This window comes from Rhamphochromis longiceps, linkage group LG19 (genome assembly GCF_057381845.1).
Source record: "Rhamphochromis longiceps isolate RC_006_pf linkage group LG19, R_longiceps_female_GT1.1, whole genome shotgun sequence".
NCBI lineage: Eukaryota > Metazoa > Chordata > Actinopteri > Cichliformes > Cichlidae > Rhamphochromis > Rhamphochromis longiceps.
The window spans coordinates 11,277,501-11,295,642 of NC_140575.1; the positions used below are offsets into that span (position 1 = coordinate 11,277,501).

The 18,142-nt window shown below is 43.7% G+C and overlaps 1 protein-coding gene and 1 non-coding gene across 2 annotated transcripts; one reads left to right on the forward strand and one right to left on the reverse strand.

Annotated features, from left to right (window-relative positions):
• The first annotated feature begins 1,851 nt into the window (after positions 1–1,851).
• LOC146646301 (uncharacterized) lies at positions 1,852–4,503 on the forward strand. The gene is made up of 4 exons (XM_085391573.1): positions 1,852–2,023; positions 2,945–3,093; positions 3,795–3,959; positions 4,037–4,503. The coding sequence occupies exons 2-4, from the start codon at positions 3,037–3,039 to the stop codon at positions 4,124–4,126; spliced, it is 312 nt and encodes a 103-aa protein (XP_085247699.1). The 5' UTR covers positions 1,852–2,023; positions 2,945–3,036; the 3' UTR covers positions 4,127–4,503.
• A 7,149-nt stretch (positions 4,504–11,652) lies between these two features.
• Positions 11,653–11,734, reverse strand: trnas-gcu (transfer RNA serine (anticodon GCU)). The gene has a single exon. It is a non-coding gene; the product is annotated as a tRNA-Ser (tRNA).
• Positions 11,735–18,142: the final 6,408 nt, after the last annotated feature.

Here is an 18,142-nt window from a genome sequence, read left to right on the forward strand (position 1 = left end):
CCTCCTTCACCCACGTCCCAGCTCAGCCCCGAGGAGTCACCTGATCTGTAACAGTACTCCATGGCAGGCCGGCGAGGACTCAGACTCTTCATCAGCTCATTCACTGCAGACGAAGAGCCACCCATCACCAGTGCACAAACACAGAGCCTTTAAATTAGCGCAGAAAGGAAACTGTGACGTTTGCACAGGGCTGGAGGCTTTTACAGCATCAGATTAACATAAATCAATAAACACATTAAAAACTGATTAAAACTGAAATCAGACGTCACAGTAAATATTTTAGGTGCAGGTTTAACCTCAGAAAAGAAACAAGCCAGAATGGATTCAGTCAATTTATAATTACAGTTGATTCTTGAATGATAATAACTGCAGTAAAGTTTTAACATGGGAGTCTATGAGACTGACTCGCTGCTGGAGCCCCTGCTGGACATCAGAGGAACTGCAAGTTTGGCACAGCCCCACAGGATGTCTTTAAAATGTCCCTAAAGCATTATTATTATTATTATTTATTTATTTATTTTTTGCAGTTTTTTGCAGTTTTTTGCAGCTGTATGTGAGGCCTGATGTCGGAGTTTTCGGTTTATTGTCCCGTCTCTGATAAAATCTACTTGAATTTAAATAAATGCATTTCTCAGCTGCCTCTGTCGCCTGATGAATCCTCCTGTAAAATATTCACAGGTGAGATCTGATCTGCAGCCATGGACGTTGGACATGATCATCGGAGCAGGAAGTGATGGCGGGACCGCAAACCCTAAACCCGAGACTTCAGTTTCCAGTCACGTTCTCTTTTAAAAAGCTCCTTTATCCAGTCCCACTTCCTGCTCACCTAATGAAGTCTGTGCACATGGAGGAGGGGGAGGGGCAGTTATTGCAGTGTGCTGATTGGCTCACTGTCAAATGTCCAGACAGTGCAGCGCGTTCAGTCCACTGCCAACAAACACGTGCACGCCACTCACAACAGTGCGTCTGATGAACTGAAGCTCTAAAGTTGCAGCGTGGCCTCTGACATCGAACACCACCTGTACGGGCCGAGACTCACCTGGTGATCTCACTCTTTCCACCAACAGCCAGCGAGGAAGGTGTGTGTGTGTACTCTTCTATAACAGAGGGTCTTCCACTCTGGTTTATCACACACTCAGAAAAATTATGGTTCTTAAATGGTTCTTCAGATGTCTTCATGGTTCTTTAAAGAACCATCATACGTCAAAGAACCTTTTTATTTTGTGGATGGTTCTTCAGCTATTACAAATGGTTCTTTAAAGAACAAAAGGTTCTTCATCCTTAGCAATCTAAGTTTGATGGTGTAAATAGCATAAATATTTATTCACTATAATGAGGCTGTGAATTATACTGTGTGTTTTCTTTGTGTGCATGTGTGTGCAAAGGGGGAGGGCGGGATACCTGGCAATTACCCTTTAAGAGAAGATGGTAGGAAACTGAATATTCAAATAAAAGTTAGAAATATTTGCAAACAGTAGACACAATACACACATTCAAGTACTGTACTTTAGTTTTAAATTTTAATAAAGCATTACTATTTTCTACTCCAAGGCATTACTTTTGAGATTATTATATATTTTTGAAAATATAGTATAATGATAATACTAGTTATTGTAAACTTTACAAACCACCCAGCAGTATGTAAAGTCAAATTATAAAATACAAGTAAATAACAATTGCAGAACAGAATGTCAGTGTAATGAACACACACTTCGTTTTGACAAAGCACAGCTTAGGTAAATGATCTGAGTAGTTGTTCATCACTGAGCAATTTGTTAATATGTGTTTCGAGCCAAATAAATGACAGGGAGAGAGAGAGTGACGTCAGAACACGTCATACTATAACCTCCCGGGAGCGGACGGAGGGGGTCAGTCGTTGGGATGCGCATGCGCAAACAGAGTGTGCGAGCGGCGGGCCTTGACCTTTCGGGAAAAAAACTCACGGACGGTGACAGCGAGGCGGATAACAGTCTTCAGTACCTGCTGGACTTTGAAGCTGTGGATTCTGGGACTGTTAGAAAAGGTAAAACATTTTCATTAAAACCTTATTACTGTTTTGTTTTTGTTACTCGTCATTGTAGCTTGCTGTTAATGTTGTGCTAACAGTAGCGATTAGCTAGATACGTTAGCCGTTGAGGTCAGCGCAATTTAGTATCCAACTGTTTTCCTAACAAAACCACTGTTATAATTAAGTGAAGGTGCTCCCAGCTAATTTGAACCTTTGGCTTCTAAAATATGTGGTTCAATTGCGTGCTGCGTACATAACCTAATGTCAGCTAGACCGAAATTAAAATGTAATATATTGTTAAAGTCACTAAAATGGCGCCTGAAGCCTGTTGTGACGTGAGCTCTGTGTCTGCTCTAGAAACTCTGAAATTCTGTAGATCTGAGCCGTACATTAAATACTCACATGAACCTCTACTTTGAATTCTGTATGAGCTGTATAAAATACAGCTATGCATAAGAGTTTTGAATGAATAATTAGATTAGATGACTCTTTATTGTCTAATCGAATTATATAGAAATTAATAGAAATGTGACATGAGAAGGTGTGTCTTTGACTGTTCCTGCATAACTTAGTTTCGGACTAGTTGACAAGTTATGCTCCGGTCATTTGATGTTTCCAAGATAGATGTTCTTTTGTAATATAGTTAATTTTTTTGTATATTTCATTTATCCACCATCATACATCATACATACAAGCTAAGAAGAGGTCGTTATACTAACAAGAGGTATCAACGCCGGGCCAAAGTTCAGCACATGGTTAAAGTTTGTAATCCAGCCAGGGTGTAAATATCACTCAGCAGCCAGAGCTGAAGCAGGTAGCATCAACACATAAATCCACTCTACCCGGCTTAAATCACAAGAGCACCTCTGACCAAAAAGCTGTAGATTTTTCTTGTTTGCACAAATTAATCCAGATTCACATTAATTGTGTTCACAGCTCCAACAAACTGAGGAAGAGGAGGGGGAGAAACACAATTAGGTTGAATTACAATTGGATGGAAGGCGAGGACAAGGAGAAGGAAGCTTAGGATGAGGAGGAAGAGAAGCAGCAGGAGCATCTGTAGGGATCCCTATGATGTCATTGAGGTTTGTTTCATTAATATGGTCCTCTCACAAAGAAAGATGACTTGTTTTAGTTCACGTACTTCCTGTATTAAATAGTGATGTGCAAAATGTTGTGAAAAACCATAGAGCAGGCACGTATAGGGCATCTGCAGGTAAATGAACATCAAATCTCTAAGACAGACTGAAATCTGTATATTTATCACCCTTATGATAAAACCCATGTCAGCCATTGGTTTATGGACTTTGTATTTTGAAGCCTCAACATTTGCATTATTGCTGTTGCTATGTTGGGACCATATTAGGATGAGGGATCAGAATCTGGAGTCATGCACACTATTGTTTCATTTAGTGTGTATCCATAAGATTCGTACAGCAGATCCAAGTTGTGCCTTGAAAACAGGAAAGTCGTCTGCATAGAGGAGAACTGTAATAGCAGGCTTGTACAAAGTGAGGCTTTGTGCACTCGTTTTACTTCTGTCACCCTGTTTTGATGCAGAATTCATTTGAAATCAGGCAAGAACTGGACTTATTTTTTATAATGTGTTCTTGTGAATTGATTGTGTATCGCATATGTTTGATTTGACTTTCTGCAAGACAACAGTCGTCCACTGGCCAAAAAAGTTTTCCAAATACCTCCACGTGATCTAGCCTGGATTTAGAAAAGAATAGCAAAAAAAATCTGCACCTCCTGCTTCAGATGCAATTTGTGTTTCTGTGTTCAGAGGCAGCGGCGAGAGGGGAGACCTCGGCTCATCCAGCTGGAGAGCCTGACCAGGAGGAGTCGAACATTAACTCAGCTCTTCCAGGGCACCCTGCAGACTCGGCTGTTGGCAACAACGAGGGATGACGTGAACGCCAAACTGGAGTCCATCACAGGTCAACTGCAGGTATGCGAGTCAGACCTTCTGAGGAGGGTTTCACTTTTCTCTCTTCTTTATAATTGACTCTTTTCTCTCTCTTTCAGCTCCTTGTCTCAGAGTGGGAGGGATTTGAAGCACAAAGGGAGGAGCTTGTCGTTTGGTTGGCTGATATGGATGTCCGCCTGAGAGGTTGACCAGCTGACAGGAAACACCAGTGAAAAACTGAAACAACTGCAGGTGTGGGCTTGTTTTGATATGACATATGTTTGATATGAAACATACGTCAGAGACATTGTCCTAAACTGGACTAACAAAGGACCATGAGTACAACATGAAACGTACATTACATAGCGTAATGCTAAAGTTCATTGATCATTTTAATCATAAACTTGTTGAAATATTTTTACTGAACATGCAAACATCTGCTGATGAAAATGTGTTGATTTATTGGTCTGTTATGAAGCTATTGCTATTTCTAATGTGTTTTATCACTTTCTGATGTTTTATTAATTAAACAATACATGTATTATTTGTTGTGTTATCTGTAGCTATAGTATTTATATATATTTATTTATAGTATAGCAAATATATTTAATTATTATTGTTTAAAACACTAATATGTGACATGTATTAGTATTGATGTTGTGCTGAGGGCTAAAATGCCTTTTTGTCTTTTGGTAACTACAAAATGACAATAAACCATTAATATATGTCTATGCTGTGCTCGTATTTATTTTACCCTACTCAAATTCAATTTATGATGCATTTTATTTTGAAAGATTTAAAATGGTTTTTTAAAGAACCACTCAAAAAAGGTTCTTTAAAATGGTTCTTTTAAAGAACCATTTGAAGGACCTTTTTAAAAATGGTTCTTTAAAGAACCATTTTTAAAAAGGTTCTTTGAAAAACCATTAAAGGTGCCCCAAAGAACCATTTCTTGATGGTTCTTTGGGGCACCTTTAAAGGTTCTTCAATGAACCACTGAAAGAAATGGTTCTTCAAAGAACCATTGTTTGAAAGGTTCTTTGTGGCACCAAAAAAGGTTCTTCTATGGCATCAGTCTAAAGAACCACTTTTAATTCCAGTTGGCACCTTTATTTTTCTGAGTGCACTGTGATGCTTCTGGCTGTTTTAAGCCTGCAGTAATCCAGCTGTCCTGATAATCATCGACCTGGATCAGAACAGCTGTTTTTGTTCTACAGGAAGTTGTTTACATCGAGCTGTGACTTAGGGGGCTTTAAGTAATTCGATTACATGGAATTTTGTTCCACAAGCATAAAGTAAAACACTTAACTTAATGGAACACGGTCTATCCACGCTTATTTTCTTAATAATTTTAAAATAAATGATATGTGATTACCTGGGTGTCGTTCCCCTCCTCTGAAATCACTAAAAACCAAAGTTAACCCTTTTCAAACAATTTTCAACTCCATTTAAAGACGAAACACAGGATCTTATTACCCTCTGAATATGACTCTTTTTGTTTTTACCCAAACAAAAAGATCCAAACATGTAAAAACCGTCCAGTAAAATTTGTTTTCATACAGAAAATGTCTGTGGTCAGTTTTAAAGTCACGAATAAAGTGCAGCATGCCGTAACAGTGGGAAAAACACTTCTACCAATGAAATGTGCTTCTTTTCATGAACAGCTCTGAGCCGTAAAGATGACATCATCACAGAGCCAGCACTTATATGTAGTGATGCGCGAATCATGAATGAATCGTTCAGTACTCGAGAATCACTTTATTGACCCATGAATCATGATTCACAAGCCCAACTGACTCACTGACTCATCCCTGTTGCTGTTAGCAAACTAATTTCATTAGTAGAAATATATCTAGCTTATAATTAATATTGTGGAGAAAAACACAACATCCAGTATCTTAACAAAAACATTTCTGCTCTGAACTGGAAGAAAAAACCCTGAGTAGAAGCTCACATCATACGCAGCCCCGCACGGGACATGGGAGAAAAAAAAATTAAGACGGACTTTTGCGAGATCTCACAAAAGTTTCATACATCTCCGAAAACGTCGGAGCACTTTTGCAAATATGTGATGTCTTGTAAACTGAGCAGATATCTGACGTTTACACAACTACATTCACGCCTCAAAGTATCTTAAAAGTGTATTTTGTGACCCAGAAAGAGTAATATTACAACTAAGTAGCTGCTATTGTTGGAATTCAACTTTTGCCAGATCTCAAAAAGTTTTGCGAGATCCCGAGTTTGTTTTGCGAGATCTCGCAAAAGTCCGTCTTAATTTTTTTTCTCCCATGTCCCCTGCGGGGCTCCGTACACATCAAGACAATAGCTCCTTGGTTCACAGTAGCATCGCTCTGCTAACATCTGGACTGACATGTGGAGCTGGCTACAGTCCAGGAGAATTCACATTCATATAAGATCCTGTCTGGAGCTGTAGCTGAGAGGCTAAAGAAAGGCATGTCAAACATTATCAGTGAAACACAATCAGGTTTTTTGAAAGGAAGACTAATTCATAACAATATTAGGCTGGTTTTGGATCTCCTTGAATACAGTGAATTAATCCAAGAGAGAGGATACATCCTGTTCTTGGATTTTTACAAAGCATTTGACTCAGTTGAACATACGTTCATATTAAAAACTCTGCAGTCTTTTGGTTTTGGAGAGGAATTTATCAGTGTTATAGAGATGCTATATAATGACATTAACAGCTCTGTTTTGCTAGAACATGGTACATGTTCAGGGTTTGAGGTTAATAGAGGGATAAGGCAGGGATGTACAGTGGGGCAAAAAAGTATTTAGTCAGCCACCGATTGTGCAAGTTCCCCCACTTAAAATGATGACAGAGGTCAGTAATTTGCACCAGAGGTACACTTCAACTGTGAGAGACAGAATGTGAAAAAAAAATCCATGAATTCACAGCTCACCACTTCTGTTCATCATGGTTGCTGAGCTGTTGTCTATTTTGATTAAAAACAGTCACAAATCAAATCAAATCAAATCACTTTTATTGTCACATCACATGTGCAGGTACATTGGTACAGCACATGTGAGTGAAATTCTTGTGTGCGAGCTTCACAAGCAACAGAGTTGTGCAAAATACAATAATGTAAACAAGCAAAATACAAGAATGGCTACATCTGAAACTAATAAATATATGTACAATATATAATAGTATATGCATTTCTGGATGTGTATACTAAATATTTTTCTACGTGTGTGTGTGTGTGTGTACACATATTTTACAAATTAAATAGAGTAAACAATAAATAAAATATATAAAATATACAGAGTTGAATATGTGCAAAACAAGTGGCATTTATATACAGTGTGGAGTGCATAATGTTGAAGTTCCAGTAGTGAAGCTGAGGTGTCTATGAAGTGTTCAGCAGTCTGATGGCCTGATGGAAGAAGCTGTCTCTCAGTCTGCTGGTACGGGACCGGATGCTGCAGAACCTCCTTCCTGATGGAAGCAGTCTGAACAGTTTATGGCTGGGGTGACTGGAGTCCTTGATGATCCTCCCCGCTTTCCTCAGGCAGCGCTTCCTGTAGATGTCTTGGAGGGAGGGAAGCTCACCTCCAATTATCCGTTCAGAGCACCGCACTACTCGCTGGAGAGCTTTGCAGTTGTAGGCGGTGCTGTTGCCATACCAGGTGGTGATGCATCCAGTGAGGATGCTCTCAATGGCACAGTGATAGAAGGTCCTGAGGATGCGGGGGCTCATGCCGAATCTTTTCAGTCTCCTGAGAAAGAAGAGGCGCTGCTGCGCCTTCTTCACTGTTTTGTTTGTGTGTACTGACCACGTAAGATCCTCAGCCAGATGTACACCAAGGAACCGGAAGCTGCTCACTCTCTCCACAGCAGCGCCGTTGATGGTGATGGGGGTGTGTACTTCTCTGCACCTCCGGAAGTCCACTATCAACGCCTTTGTCTTTGCGACATTGAGGGTGAGATGGTTGTCTTGACACCAGTGGGTCAGGGCGCTGACCTCCTCCCTGTAAGCCGTCTCATCACCATTGGTGATAAGACCCACCACTGTAGTGTCGTCCGCAAACTTCACAATGATGTTGGAGTTGTTAGTGGCTGTGCAGTCGTAGGTGTAGAGTGAGTACAGGAGAAGGCTCAGTACACACCCCTGTGGAGCACCAGTGTTCAGTGTGATGGGGGATGAGGTGATGCTGCCCAGTCTGACCACTTGGCGTCTGTCAGACAGGAAGCTAAGGATCCAGCTGCAGAGGGAGCTGCTCAGTCCTAGATCCTGCAGTTTCCTGTCCAGCTTCGAGGGAACGATGGTATTGAATGCTGAGCTGTAATCTACAAACAGCATTCTCACATACGTGTCTCTCTTCTCCAGGTGTGACAGGGCAGTGTGTAGTGTCAGGGCTATGGCATCATCAGTGGACCTGTTGTGGCGGTATGCGAACTGTAGAGGGTCCAGTGAGTCGGGTAGTGCAGAGCAGATGAAGTCCCTGACCAGCTTCTCGAAGCATTTGCTTACGATGGGGGTCAGGGCTACAGGTCGCCAGTCGTTCAATGAGGAGATGGTGGAGGATTTGGGTACAGGGACGATGGTGGCCATTTTGAAGCAGGCTGGGACTACAGACAGAGAGAGGGAAAGGTTGAAGATGTGCGTGAACACTCCAGCCAGCTGAGGACGACTTGAGGACGCGGCCGGGAATCCCGTCCGGACCAGTAGCTTTGCGTGCGTTCACCTTCCTGAAGCACTTCTGCACATCCTCCTCAGACACAGTGTGCGCACTGACGTCATCCGTGGTGCGCACACTGTCCGGTCTCATGGTGTTCGCTGTGTCGAATCTAGCGTAGAATATGTTTAGATTCTCACACAGAGAGGCCGTGGTCTGCGGTGTGCTGGGTCTCCCTCTAAAGTCTGTGATTGTGTTTAGTCCCTGCCACATACTCCGAGGGTTGTCAAACTGTTGCTCCACCCTGTCCCTGTACTCACGTTTGGCTGCTTTGATCGTCTTCCGGAGTTGGTAATGTGCGTGTTTGTAGTCCGATGTGTTCGCGGAGGCAAAGGCGGTGAGGGGTTAACTGTGATGGGTGAACAGATAATAATCGGTCAGCTCGCAGATGATACCACCCTGTTTCTAAGAAATGAGGACCAGATTCCTTTACAGGCGATCAACCACTTCTCCAAAGCTTCTGGCCTACAGCTGAATATTAATAAATGCGAAAATCTCTCTCTGCATGAGTGTCCCCTGCAAGCAATAAATAATATACAGATCAAAAAAGAGGTTAAGTATCTAGGCATTGTAATTTGCAAGGATAAGACATCAACAGAAAATAAAAATATCTGTACCAATATAGAAAAGTGTAAGTCAATTTTAAACAGGTGGCTGCAAAGGGACATAACTCTGTTTGGGAGAATCTTGCTAACCAAAATGGACAGTCTGTCCAGACTAATGTATCCAGCCTTTTCTCTGCCCATATCCCCAAAACTAATTAAATCTATAAATAATCTTAATTTTAGGTTCATGTGGAGGAACAAATGTCATTATATAAAGAAAAATGATATGATTAAGAATTATGAAGAGGGTGGGGCTAATGCCATTGACTTTGATGTTATGAATGGTGTACTAAAATTGAAATGGTTAAGATCTTTCATTAGGAACATTCATTTTGGAACATTATTCCCAATGTGATTTTTGGCAAAATGGGTGGAATAGACTTTTTGTTACGTTGTGACTTTGATTGCAGTTCGTTACCTGTTAAACTCTCAGCTTTCCATCAGCAGGTCCTTCTCTACTGGAAATTAATCTATAAACATAACTTTACTCCTCACAACACCCCTATATGGAACAACAGGTATATCCGTTTGTGTAGGAAATCTGTGTACGTGGATGAATGGAGATCTAAAGGGATTTGGGCTGTAGCTCATTTTATGGATGATAATGGGGTCTTATTAAAACATGAGACGTTTTGTGAGAAATTTGATGTAAGATGTACTGTTAAGAGATATAAATCCCCAGTGAAAGCCATCCCAGTCCCTTTGAGATCAACGATAAAAGAAGATATTGTGCACTCTAAAATTTCTCCTGGACTGAGGCAGCTCTGCATAGCTGGAGTTGAATTTGGTGACAGCAGGTTTACAAACAAAGTGATCAGGAATATTTTGATAAACGAAATTTGCCCAAATCCGGTTAAAAGAAATTATATCCTTAAAGAATTTGAGACCATGGAGGTTAACGCGATAAGAAAAAAGTATATCTCACTTCCTCTTTCCCCTAAAGTAAAAGAGGTTCACTTTAAAATCATTAATGAGGTTTATCCAACCAATGAATTCTTAAGACGGAAATTTAACTTAAAGTGAACGCCTGCACATTTTGTGAAAATGATATTGAAAGTCTGGATCACTTGTTTTTCTACTGTGAATCAGTGCACTCCTTCTGGACTGACATGTGGAGCTGGCTACAGTCCAGGAGAATTCAGTTACCACATTTGACGGTGACAGTAATAAAATTTGGAATACTTGCTGAGAATGCAGATTTTGACCTGTTGATTAGGACGTTTTTGTTAATGGGAAAAAATTTTATTCACAAATGCAGATACTTTAAAGCTAAACCATTTATAAACAGATGGCTGAATGACTTTAAACTCTGGGCTAAGTCGCTGAAACTCGTGAATACTAAGAAAGCCCATAAACTTGTTGTTTTATTTAAAGAGTTTAATCTATGTTAAAAAAAAAAAACCTCCCTATTTTATAATCATGACTGCCCTTTTTGCTCATGTTATTTTTTGCCTTTGGTTCAAATCCTTCAGTGACTGTTCTTTCTTTTTGTACTAACTCTTTTAGTTTTGTGCTTATTGCTTTTTTGTTTTGTTTTTTTCGTTTTTTTTTTTCTTGCTATAATGCTCAACCGAGGATGTAACATAATCAGATTAATGACGGTGTATGTTATACTGTTGTTTGTAAATAAAGTTTAAAAAAACAAAAAACAAAATCGCTCTGCTAACATGCTAACAGCACATTTGAGCTACTCACCCCCTCCCTCCTGGCTCAAAGCTTCTTCTTGGTTGGTAACCAATGTGGCTCACAGCTCAGTGGACATTTAAATGAGAAAGTATACTGTATATTTGACACATTTAAGGAAAATACTAATAAAATAAAAATAAACAAAATAAATGTTCCCTTTAGAATTTTGTGCTCTTTTTTGCTCTGTAAAATAGTTGTTTTCTTTTAGAATCACTAATCTTAGCAGTAGGATTTAAAAACAAAATCACAAACAGGAAATAACCCCACACAGCACATGAAGCAGAAACAGCTGAACCATGAGGGAACACTGTCCCCCTGTGGTCAATGTCGGGAACTACAACAGTAATAATAATAATGAGACGAAGTCACGTATGAGGCGTGAATTTTTATTTGATCATAAACTTCTGGCTTTAATTTATCTGAAGAAGATTTTATATTTTTGTGCGTTTATAATGAGCCAGTATGAATAAATCTGCACAATGACCTGAGCATTAATGTGATGAAACAGAAACCAGCGCGACAGCGCCCCCTGCAGATCATTCCCGGGAGCTCTCCCTGGTGTCAGGAGATCAGCTCAGAAATGTGAGAATTGAATAATTTGTGGATTTTAGAAGAAGCTGATTTTGAGAACGATAATGGCGTGATTTTATTGTGAAAGCTGGTGCCGGAAGTTCCCCCGTGTTTTTCTGGATGAAGATGAGCAGCGGGTCGTGCACGCGCTGAAGTAAAGCGGGAAAACTTCTGACCGACGAGGATGGGATTCGAACCCACGCGTGCAGAGCACAATGGATTAGCAGTCCATCGCCTTAACCACTCGGCCACCTCGTCATATCGGCGTATCCGCATCAACCCCCACGAAAGAGACGCGCGGAGGTCAGACATTGTGGGATTGAGGAAAAACACGAGAAAAGTGTGCGCGGAGATTGTGGGGATCACTCGGGCCGTGCGCGCGCGCGTTTGTGAGGAAGCCGTCAGTGAGTGTGGAGGCGCCCACCACAGGACAAACCTGAAGGTGGAGGCAGATTCCACGTGTGCTCATTCATGACGAGAGGCAGAAACTCTGCAATAAAGGTGAAAAATATATTTAAAAAATAATAAAAAGTTTAACAGCAGGGACAGTAATGTAACGAGTAACGAGAGTATTTCAGCAGAACTTCAAAGTACAACAAACTTTTATTGGCAGTGACAACAGAGCCAAAGTCTGAGATCATTAAACGTGCGAACTGCATCTGCCTGTGTGTCGCGTTTGTTGTGGATGGAGCTGCCTGTGGGGTGTCGACAGTTACACCAGCAGAGGGCGCTGTGAGCTCCACCTGGCTGCACCTGGAGGCTTCTGCTGCTTTTATCTGAGGCAGGATCACTGAGGCGCTGTGAGAGCAGGAGTGAGTCATGTTTAACCAGCATCCAGCTTCGCTCTCTAAACGCCGCTTTTTGTTTGCGTGGGAGAATTTCAAGGTGAACCCGACACCTGGCCTCCGCGGGGAGGGAGGACGTCACGCGGCTGTGTCAGATCAGCTGGCACTATTCGCCGTTTGCAGACGTGAACGGCACAGAGTGTGAGGACGGGGCCGAGCAGCAAAAGATCTGGGTCTCTGCCGAGAGCTGGCAGCTTTCTGAGGAGCTCCAGCTTCCTGTAAAGCTCGGAGAAAAGGGAACATCGGTTTGTGGTTATAAATATATGTAGGTGAGCGTGTGACGCGGACTCTGCGCTCCCACGGGTGGGAGAGGTGTGGAGGAAACGGGCCAGGTCACAGTTTGTAAACCCTAAACTGTACCAGAGACGGCTCAAGGCTTCGCGTACCTGAAGGCTCGGGTACTGCTGACCTCTGAACCTCCACCTCGTGAGCACTTCCTGTGTCGCAGAACCTCCGTCACCATTATTATCACTATTAATTATTTTTTGTGCAGGTGTGCATTTATTTTTCCACCAGGTTGGATTCTCCCGCCTGAGCTGTGAACATCCACGTATGATGGGGGATCATCTCTTTTATTTGGCGCCCAGCGTTCATCAGTTCGGGGTTCCTCAGCCTGGAGAACCTCGTTCGGTTCTCAGCTTTCTGCGTTTCTTGTTTTGCTCATTTGCAGATTCATTTGACGTCTGGTTGTGGTTTGAGTGCAAACGCAGCCCTTCACAGGTGGCGAACAGCTCGTGTTCTCGCCGCTTGGCCAGTTTTATTTGCCAGTCGGTTTATATAAAGCAAAAGATGTAAAATGGTACTCAGACGAATTGTTGAGGTGCTCTTTTAGCGCACACTGGTGTGATTTCAGCTCAGAAAACCAAAGGTAGACATTTTTGTGTCTGATTGGATCCTGCCAGCAGCTCGGAGTGTGAGTTAGAAAGCACCAAACAGCCCTGTTCGGGTTAAAAGGCGGCGTGGAAGTGCAGAGCATTTAGTGCGAAGCTTTCAGCGTTCAGAAATAGCAGACACTTTGTCTTTGATTTCATTGTCCAAATCCCTGCTGACAGATTCACATGCGTATGAAAACATTTCCGACATCTCGTCCGCACGCCCTCCACGCACGGATGTAGGGCCTCCTCTCTGAGTCAGGACTGGGCATGCTCCGACCAGGAGGAACCTGCAGGAGCTCTACGCTGATAAAAGCTCCAGTTACACATTATGTAACCTGGCTTTAAAGTCCCAGTCCGCCAGGTTTCTGCAGGGAGGGAACACACACACACACACACACACACACACACACACACACGAGTGCTGGGTTTGCTGTGATGGCCAACATATCAGCCCACACTGCTGCTTTCTCTGAGCCTGGGTTTAAAATAGCTCAGCTGATATTTGTGAGGGTTTTATATAATCGGCACCTCCTGATCTCCTCTTCCTCTTCATGCTGGAGCTTGTATCCTATTCTTTTTCTGCCTGAATCTCTTTCACTCTCTCTGACAAAAGCAGCAGGATGAATCTGTCAGAGAGAAGTAGCCCGTCTGCCCTCACACAGACAGACATTAAAAATCCTCCTCTTCATCGTGCTTCATCGCGCTCTGCCTATGAGGTAAACATGCAGCGAGCACAAAGGATGATCGGTACGCTAATGGTCCTGCATTTTACTCTTCCTACACAAACTGAAGAGCCCGTTTATCTGTGACAGCTTCCGTCTGTGCGCTCTTTACTGCGGGCTGCTGGGCTCGTTACGCAGCATGCACGAGCGCTGAAACAGAGACGGGCTGGACGCTGTGTAGGCACAGTGACCTCACAGCGGCCATATTTTTGGTCACACGATGTCATTAAAGATGCTCCGACAGGATCAGACAGCACAAACAGGGAGGCTGTGGGTTAAAGAGGCCACGCCCCTAATAGCGCAGACTTGAATGTGAGTTATAAAAACGTTATGAGGGGGAAATTATCCACAGAAACAGCTCCTGTATCGTCCTGTAAGCATGTTTGTTTCTGCTGTAAAGTTTTAACGTGGGAGTCTATGGGCACTGCTCACTGCTGCCTCTGCTGGACGTAGGAGGAACTGCAGCTCGTGCAGGCTGTGTCTCCACAGACCCCACAGAAGGGTTACATCAGCTGACTGAACTCAACCCCCAGGGCTCTGAGGACAGATCAGATTACGTATGTTAAAGTCACCGCCAAACTAAAGCCTTTTTTCACTCTGCACAGTGGGCGGAGCCTCGTGTCGCGGAGCTTTAAGGGGGTTTTGGGACTTTTGCTGCTTGGCTTGCCTCGCTGTCTAACCTCCTGCGGGTGACCTCTCAAATCCTGCAATGCATTAGACAGACAGAGGAGTATGCACAGGTGTGTCTCTCCTGAAAGAGGTGTGGCCACAGCTGGAATATGGAAACCACACGAGGAGGAGGACTCTTCAAACAGGAGCCGTTCTTTAGTTTGTGCTCGTGTTCTTATCAGGGGTCAGTGCAGAGTTGGTCAAACATGATGCTTTAAAGGGAACAATGTCTCTTTTTCGCCCTCTTTCCTCACCTCCTGCTTCGCATCTTTGGTGGGAGGGGCTAAGATGGTAAGGAAATGAGTCCTTTCGGGCTGGTTTCCTCCTTCTCCTTCCTCCCAGCCTGCTTTGATTGATCTTTTGGAGTAAATAAATCATTGATCTGAATCGTTACCGGGTGGATTTCTGTCTTTGGAGACGCCACGTGGACGTGCTGCAGATTGTTGAGTGATCCTCCCCTGCTGCATCACTTTGACCTGTCTGAATGCAGGTGAGGCTGATTACATCACCGAGGCACAGCGCGCTGATCGCCGGATCGGAGTCGCCATTAGTGGAATTATTTCCTGCTGCTGTGAAAAAGCCCACGGCTGTGATTCATCCACAAACAGCAAAGACAGAAACTCGACTGAGACAGAATCTGTTTAAAACCTTTTAGTGTCCTTGTTCGCTTTAGTTTCACAGCACAAAGATTAAATATGAATTCATGAATGTTCATATTTGTATTTTCAGAAGTTAATCTAAACTATTATCCTCTGTGAAATATGTCAGATGATCGGGTAGATGATGGAAACATTATTAAAGAAGTTTTTCAGACGATATTTTTAATCAGCTGCGAATTTCCAGTGTTTTCCTTCTGGATACGTGTGAAGAATAAAAACAAAAGGTTCTAACACATGGAGTCATCAGAGAGCCTGAAAATAATCCTTGTTCAGTGTTTAATTCCTGAATCCTGAAGAAATAATCCAGGATCTGTGAAGGAAAAGAAATAACTAGAAATCAGACGGAGTCAGAGCCGGTGGAGGGAGCAGACTCCACAGTTTGGGTCAAACACAGAGCACCTGACTGGAGGGACCTGGATGCTGAGGGAAGGACCCGGACTGTGGAGGGCTTCTAGACCTGACTGCAGCCGGTGCAGTGAAGCTCAGCATTGTGGAAGAGCTGGAGGCGGGACAGAGAGGCCCGACTGACACCAGTGTAGGTGTACAACTGACAGGAAACGAGAGCATGAACGACAATTTCACAATCTCTCACAGGAAGCTCTGACCCGGATATGGAGCGGCAGTGAAAGAAGCTCTGTTTAAACCCTGAGGTCAAAGCCGGGGTCAGAGGTTTTTGGCATCGGTGGACAAGCGGATCAGAATGTCTCCTCTGATGGAGTCAGAGGAGATGAAAAGGAGCGTTCCTGTCTTATCCTCATTCAGGCGAAGGAAGCTCTGAGCCATCCGGTTCTTGATGTCCTGATTGATACGATGATGCTATCCACCTGGACTTGTTGGGACTGAGGGGGAGCTAAAGTGGAATATCATCAGCATAGAGGAGATACCAAAACCCACACACTGACTTATAAGAGCTGCTCATTTGTAAACGTCACAGGTGACTGCTGGTGAATATCCACGATGGTGCTGAGAGTTATTAATATTACTGGAGGATCTGAGGGTGTTGATGCTTCAGTATGTGGCTCTTTATCTCACAGGCCTGAGAGTCAGCCTTGAATCCTAATGCCCTCCTCTTTATATTCCTCTGTGTGTGTGTGTCTGTGTGTTAGATTCTGCTGAGATACAGCAGCCTCTCTTCACACATGCAGTGCATACAAACAGCCAGCACCCACACAGCTCACACTCACACACACACCATGACAAAAGCCAGCAGCCACCCACACACACTCATATCCATGCACATACATACCCCTGAACACACACACACACACACACACACACACTCAAAAGCTAAGGGCCTTTTGTGCTGCAGTGAGCATCCACCCATGTGTTGGTCTGTCCGTCCATCCACAGCCCCGGTCTCTCCTCATGCCAGAATCACCTCACCCAGCAGGGCTGCTGGAGCCACCTCCGCTGACTCCCTTCGATGTGGAGTAGCAGCTCGTGGCTGAGCTCCTCACCCTCCTCACCCTTCAGACGAAGCTCATTTCTGCTGCCCGTGATGACAGCTGAGGGTAAGGACATCGATCGACTGCTAAATCACCTTTACCTTCACACTCAGCTGTCTCTCTGGCATGCCCGGGGTCTGGTGGCGTACCTCACCAAGAACTGAACCACCTTCAAGGTTAAACCTGATGCTAGGTGACTTTCTCACTGTGGGTCAGAATGCGTTTTGTTCTTCAATGACTAATCTGCAGCTGGGTCCGTGATCCAGAGGACAGGTTGGAGATGATGACCGCTGCAGGCGATCGTGGCTCAAGAGTTGGGAGTTCGCCTTGTAATCGGAAGGTTGCCGGTGTCGTTGGGCAAGACACTTCACCCGTTGCCTACTGGTGGTGGTCAGAGGGCCCAGTGGCGCCAGTGTCCGGCAGCCTCACCTCTGTCAGTGCGCCCCAGGGTGGCTGTGGCTACAATGTAGCTTGCCATCACCTGTGTGTGAATGTGTGTGTGAATGGGTGGATGACTGGATATGTAAAGCGCTTTGGGGTCCTTAGGGACTAGTAAAGCGCTATATAAATACAGGCCAATTACCATTTACCAGTCACAGCAGACCAACACGCTAACATTCATCATGACAAACAGACTGACAGTGAGGACGCGGCACAGAGGAGACAGCAAAGCCACAATTCAACAGTGAGACAGAGATCTTCGTCATGATGGTGCATCGCTATGGTGACCATCCGATTTTAGGATTTAGGCGCTGAGCATGAAACTTTTTTGGTTCAAAGGTTTTCTGGTCTCCTCTTAAACTGACCAATCAGAGCTGAGCATGCAGATCAAAGAGCCTAAGGAAAGCCAGAGAGAGAGCTGTCTGCTGAAAAACCATAGGCCATCGAATTAATTTTGATCTGATGGGGAGGAAATGAGCAGCAGACGGGACAGACGCCTCAGCGACTGGAGAAGCAGTACGGGGCTCGGGTCAAAGTGGCCACATTAATAGGAACAGAAGCGTGTTACAGTAACAACTGTGTGGCTGACAGGACGACTGAAAATCAGACGACTGCGCTTTGAAGGAGGACTTGAGCCTCACTCTGTGTTTTATAATGGCGTTCACCATGGTAACCGACGCAGCAGACCTGACCTGCTCCTGATCGGTGATCAGCGAGTACCAAAAATACTCCAACTGACCAATCAGGTCTGTGGACGAGAGCGTCATCCTACGTGAAGATCAGAGCGTCTTTAGTGTGTTTATTTGACGATCAGGAGGAAATCTCGTGAGGAACTTTATCCCGATTTTGTCCCGTTGGCTGTGTCAGCTAGGCGCCATGACCGCTTTACGTGCCTCCGCGTGGCGAGCAGGACGCCTGTCTGTGTTTACTGTCGCTGATCCTCAAAAGTTTCTCCAAATTAGATCAAGAATCAGACGAAATCTGCTCGCATATTTTTTCAGACTGTACGG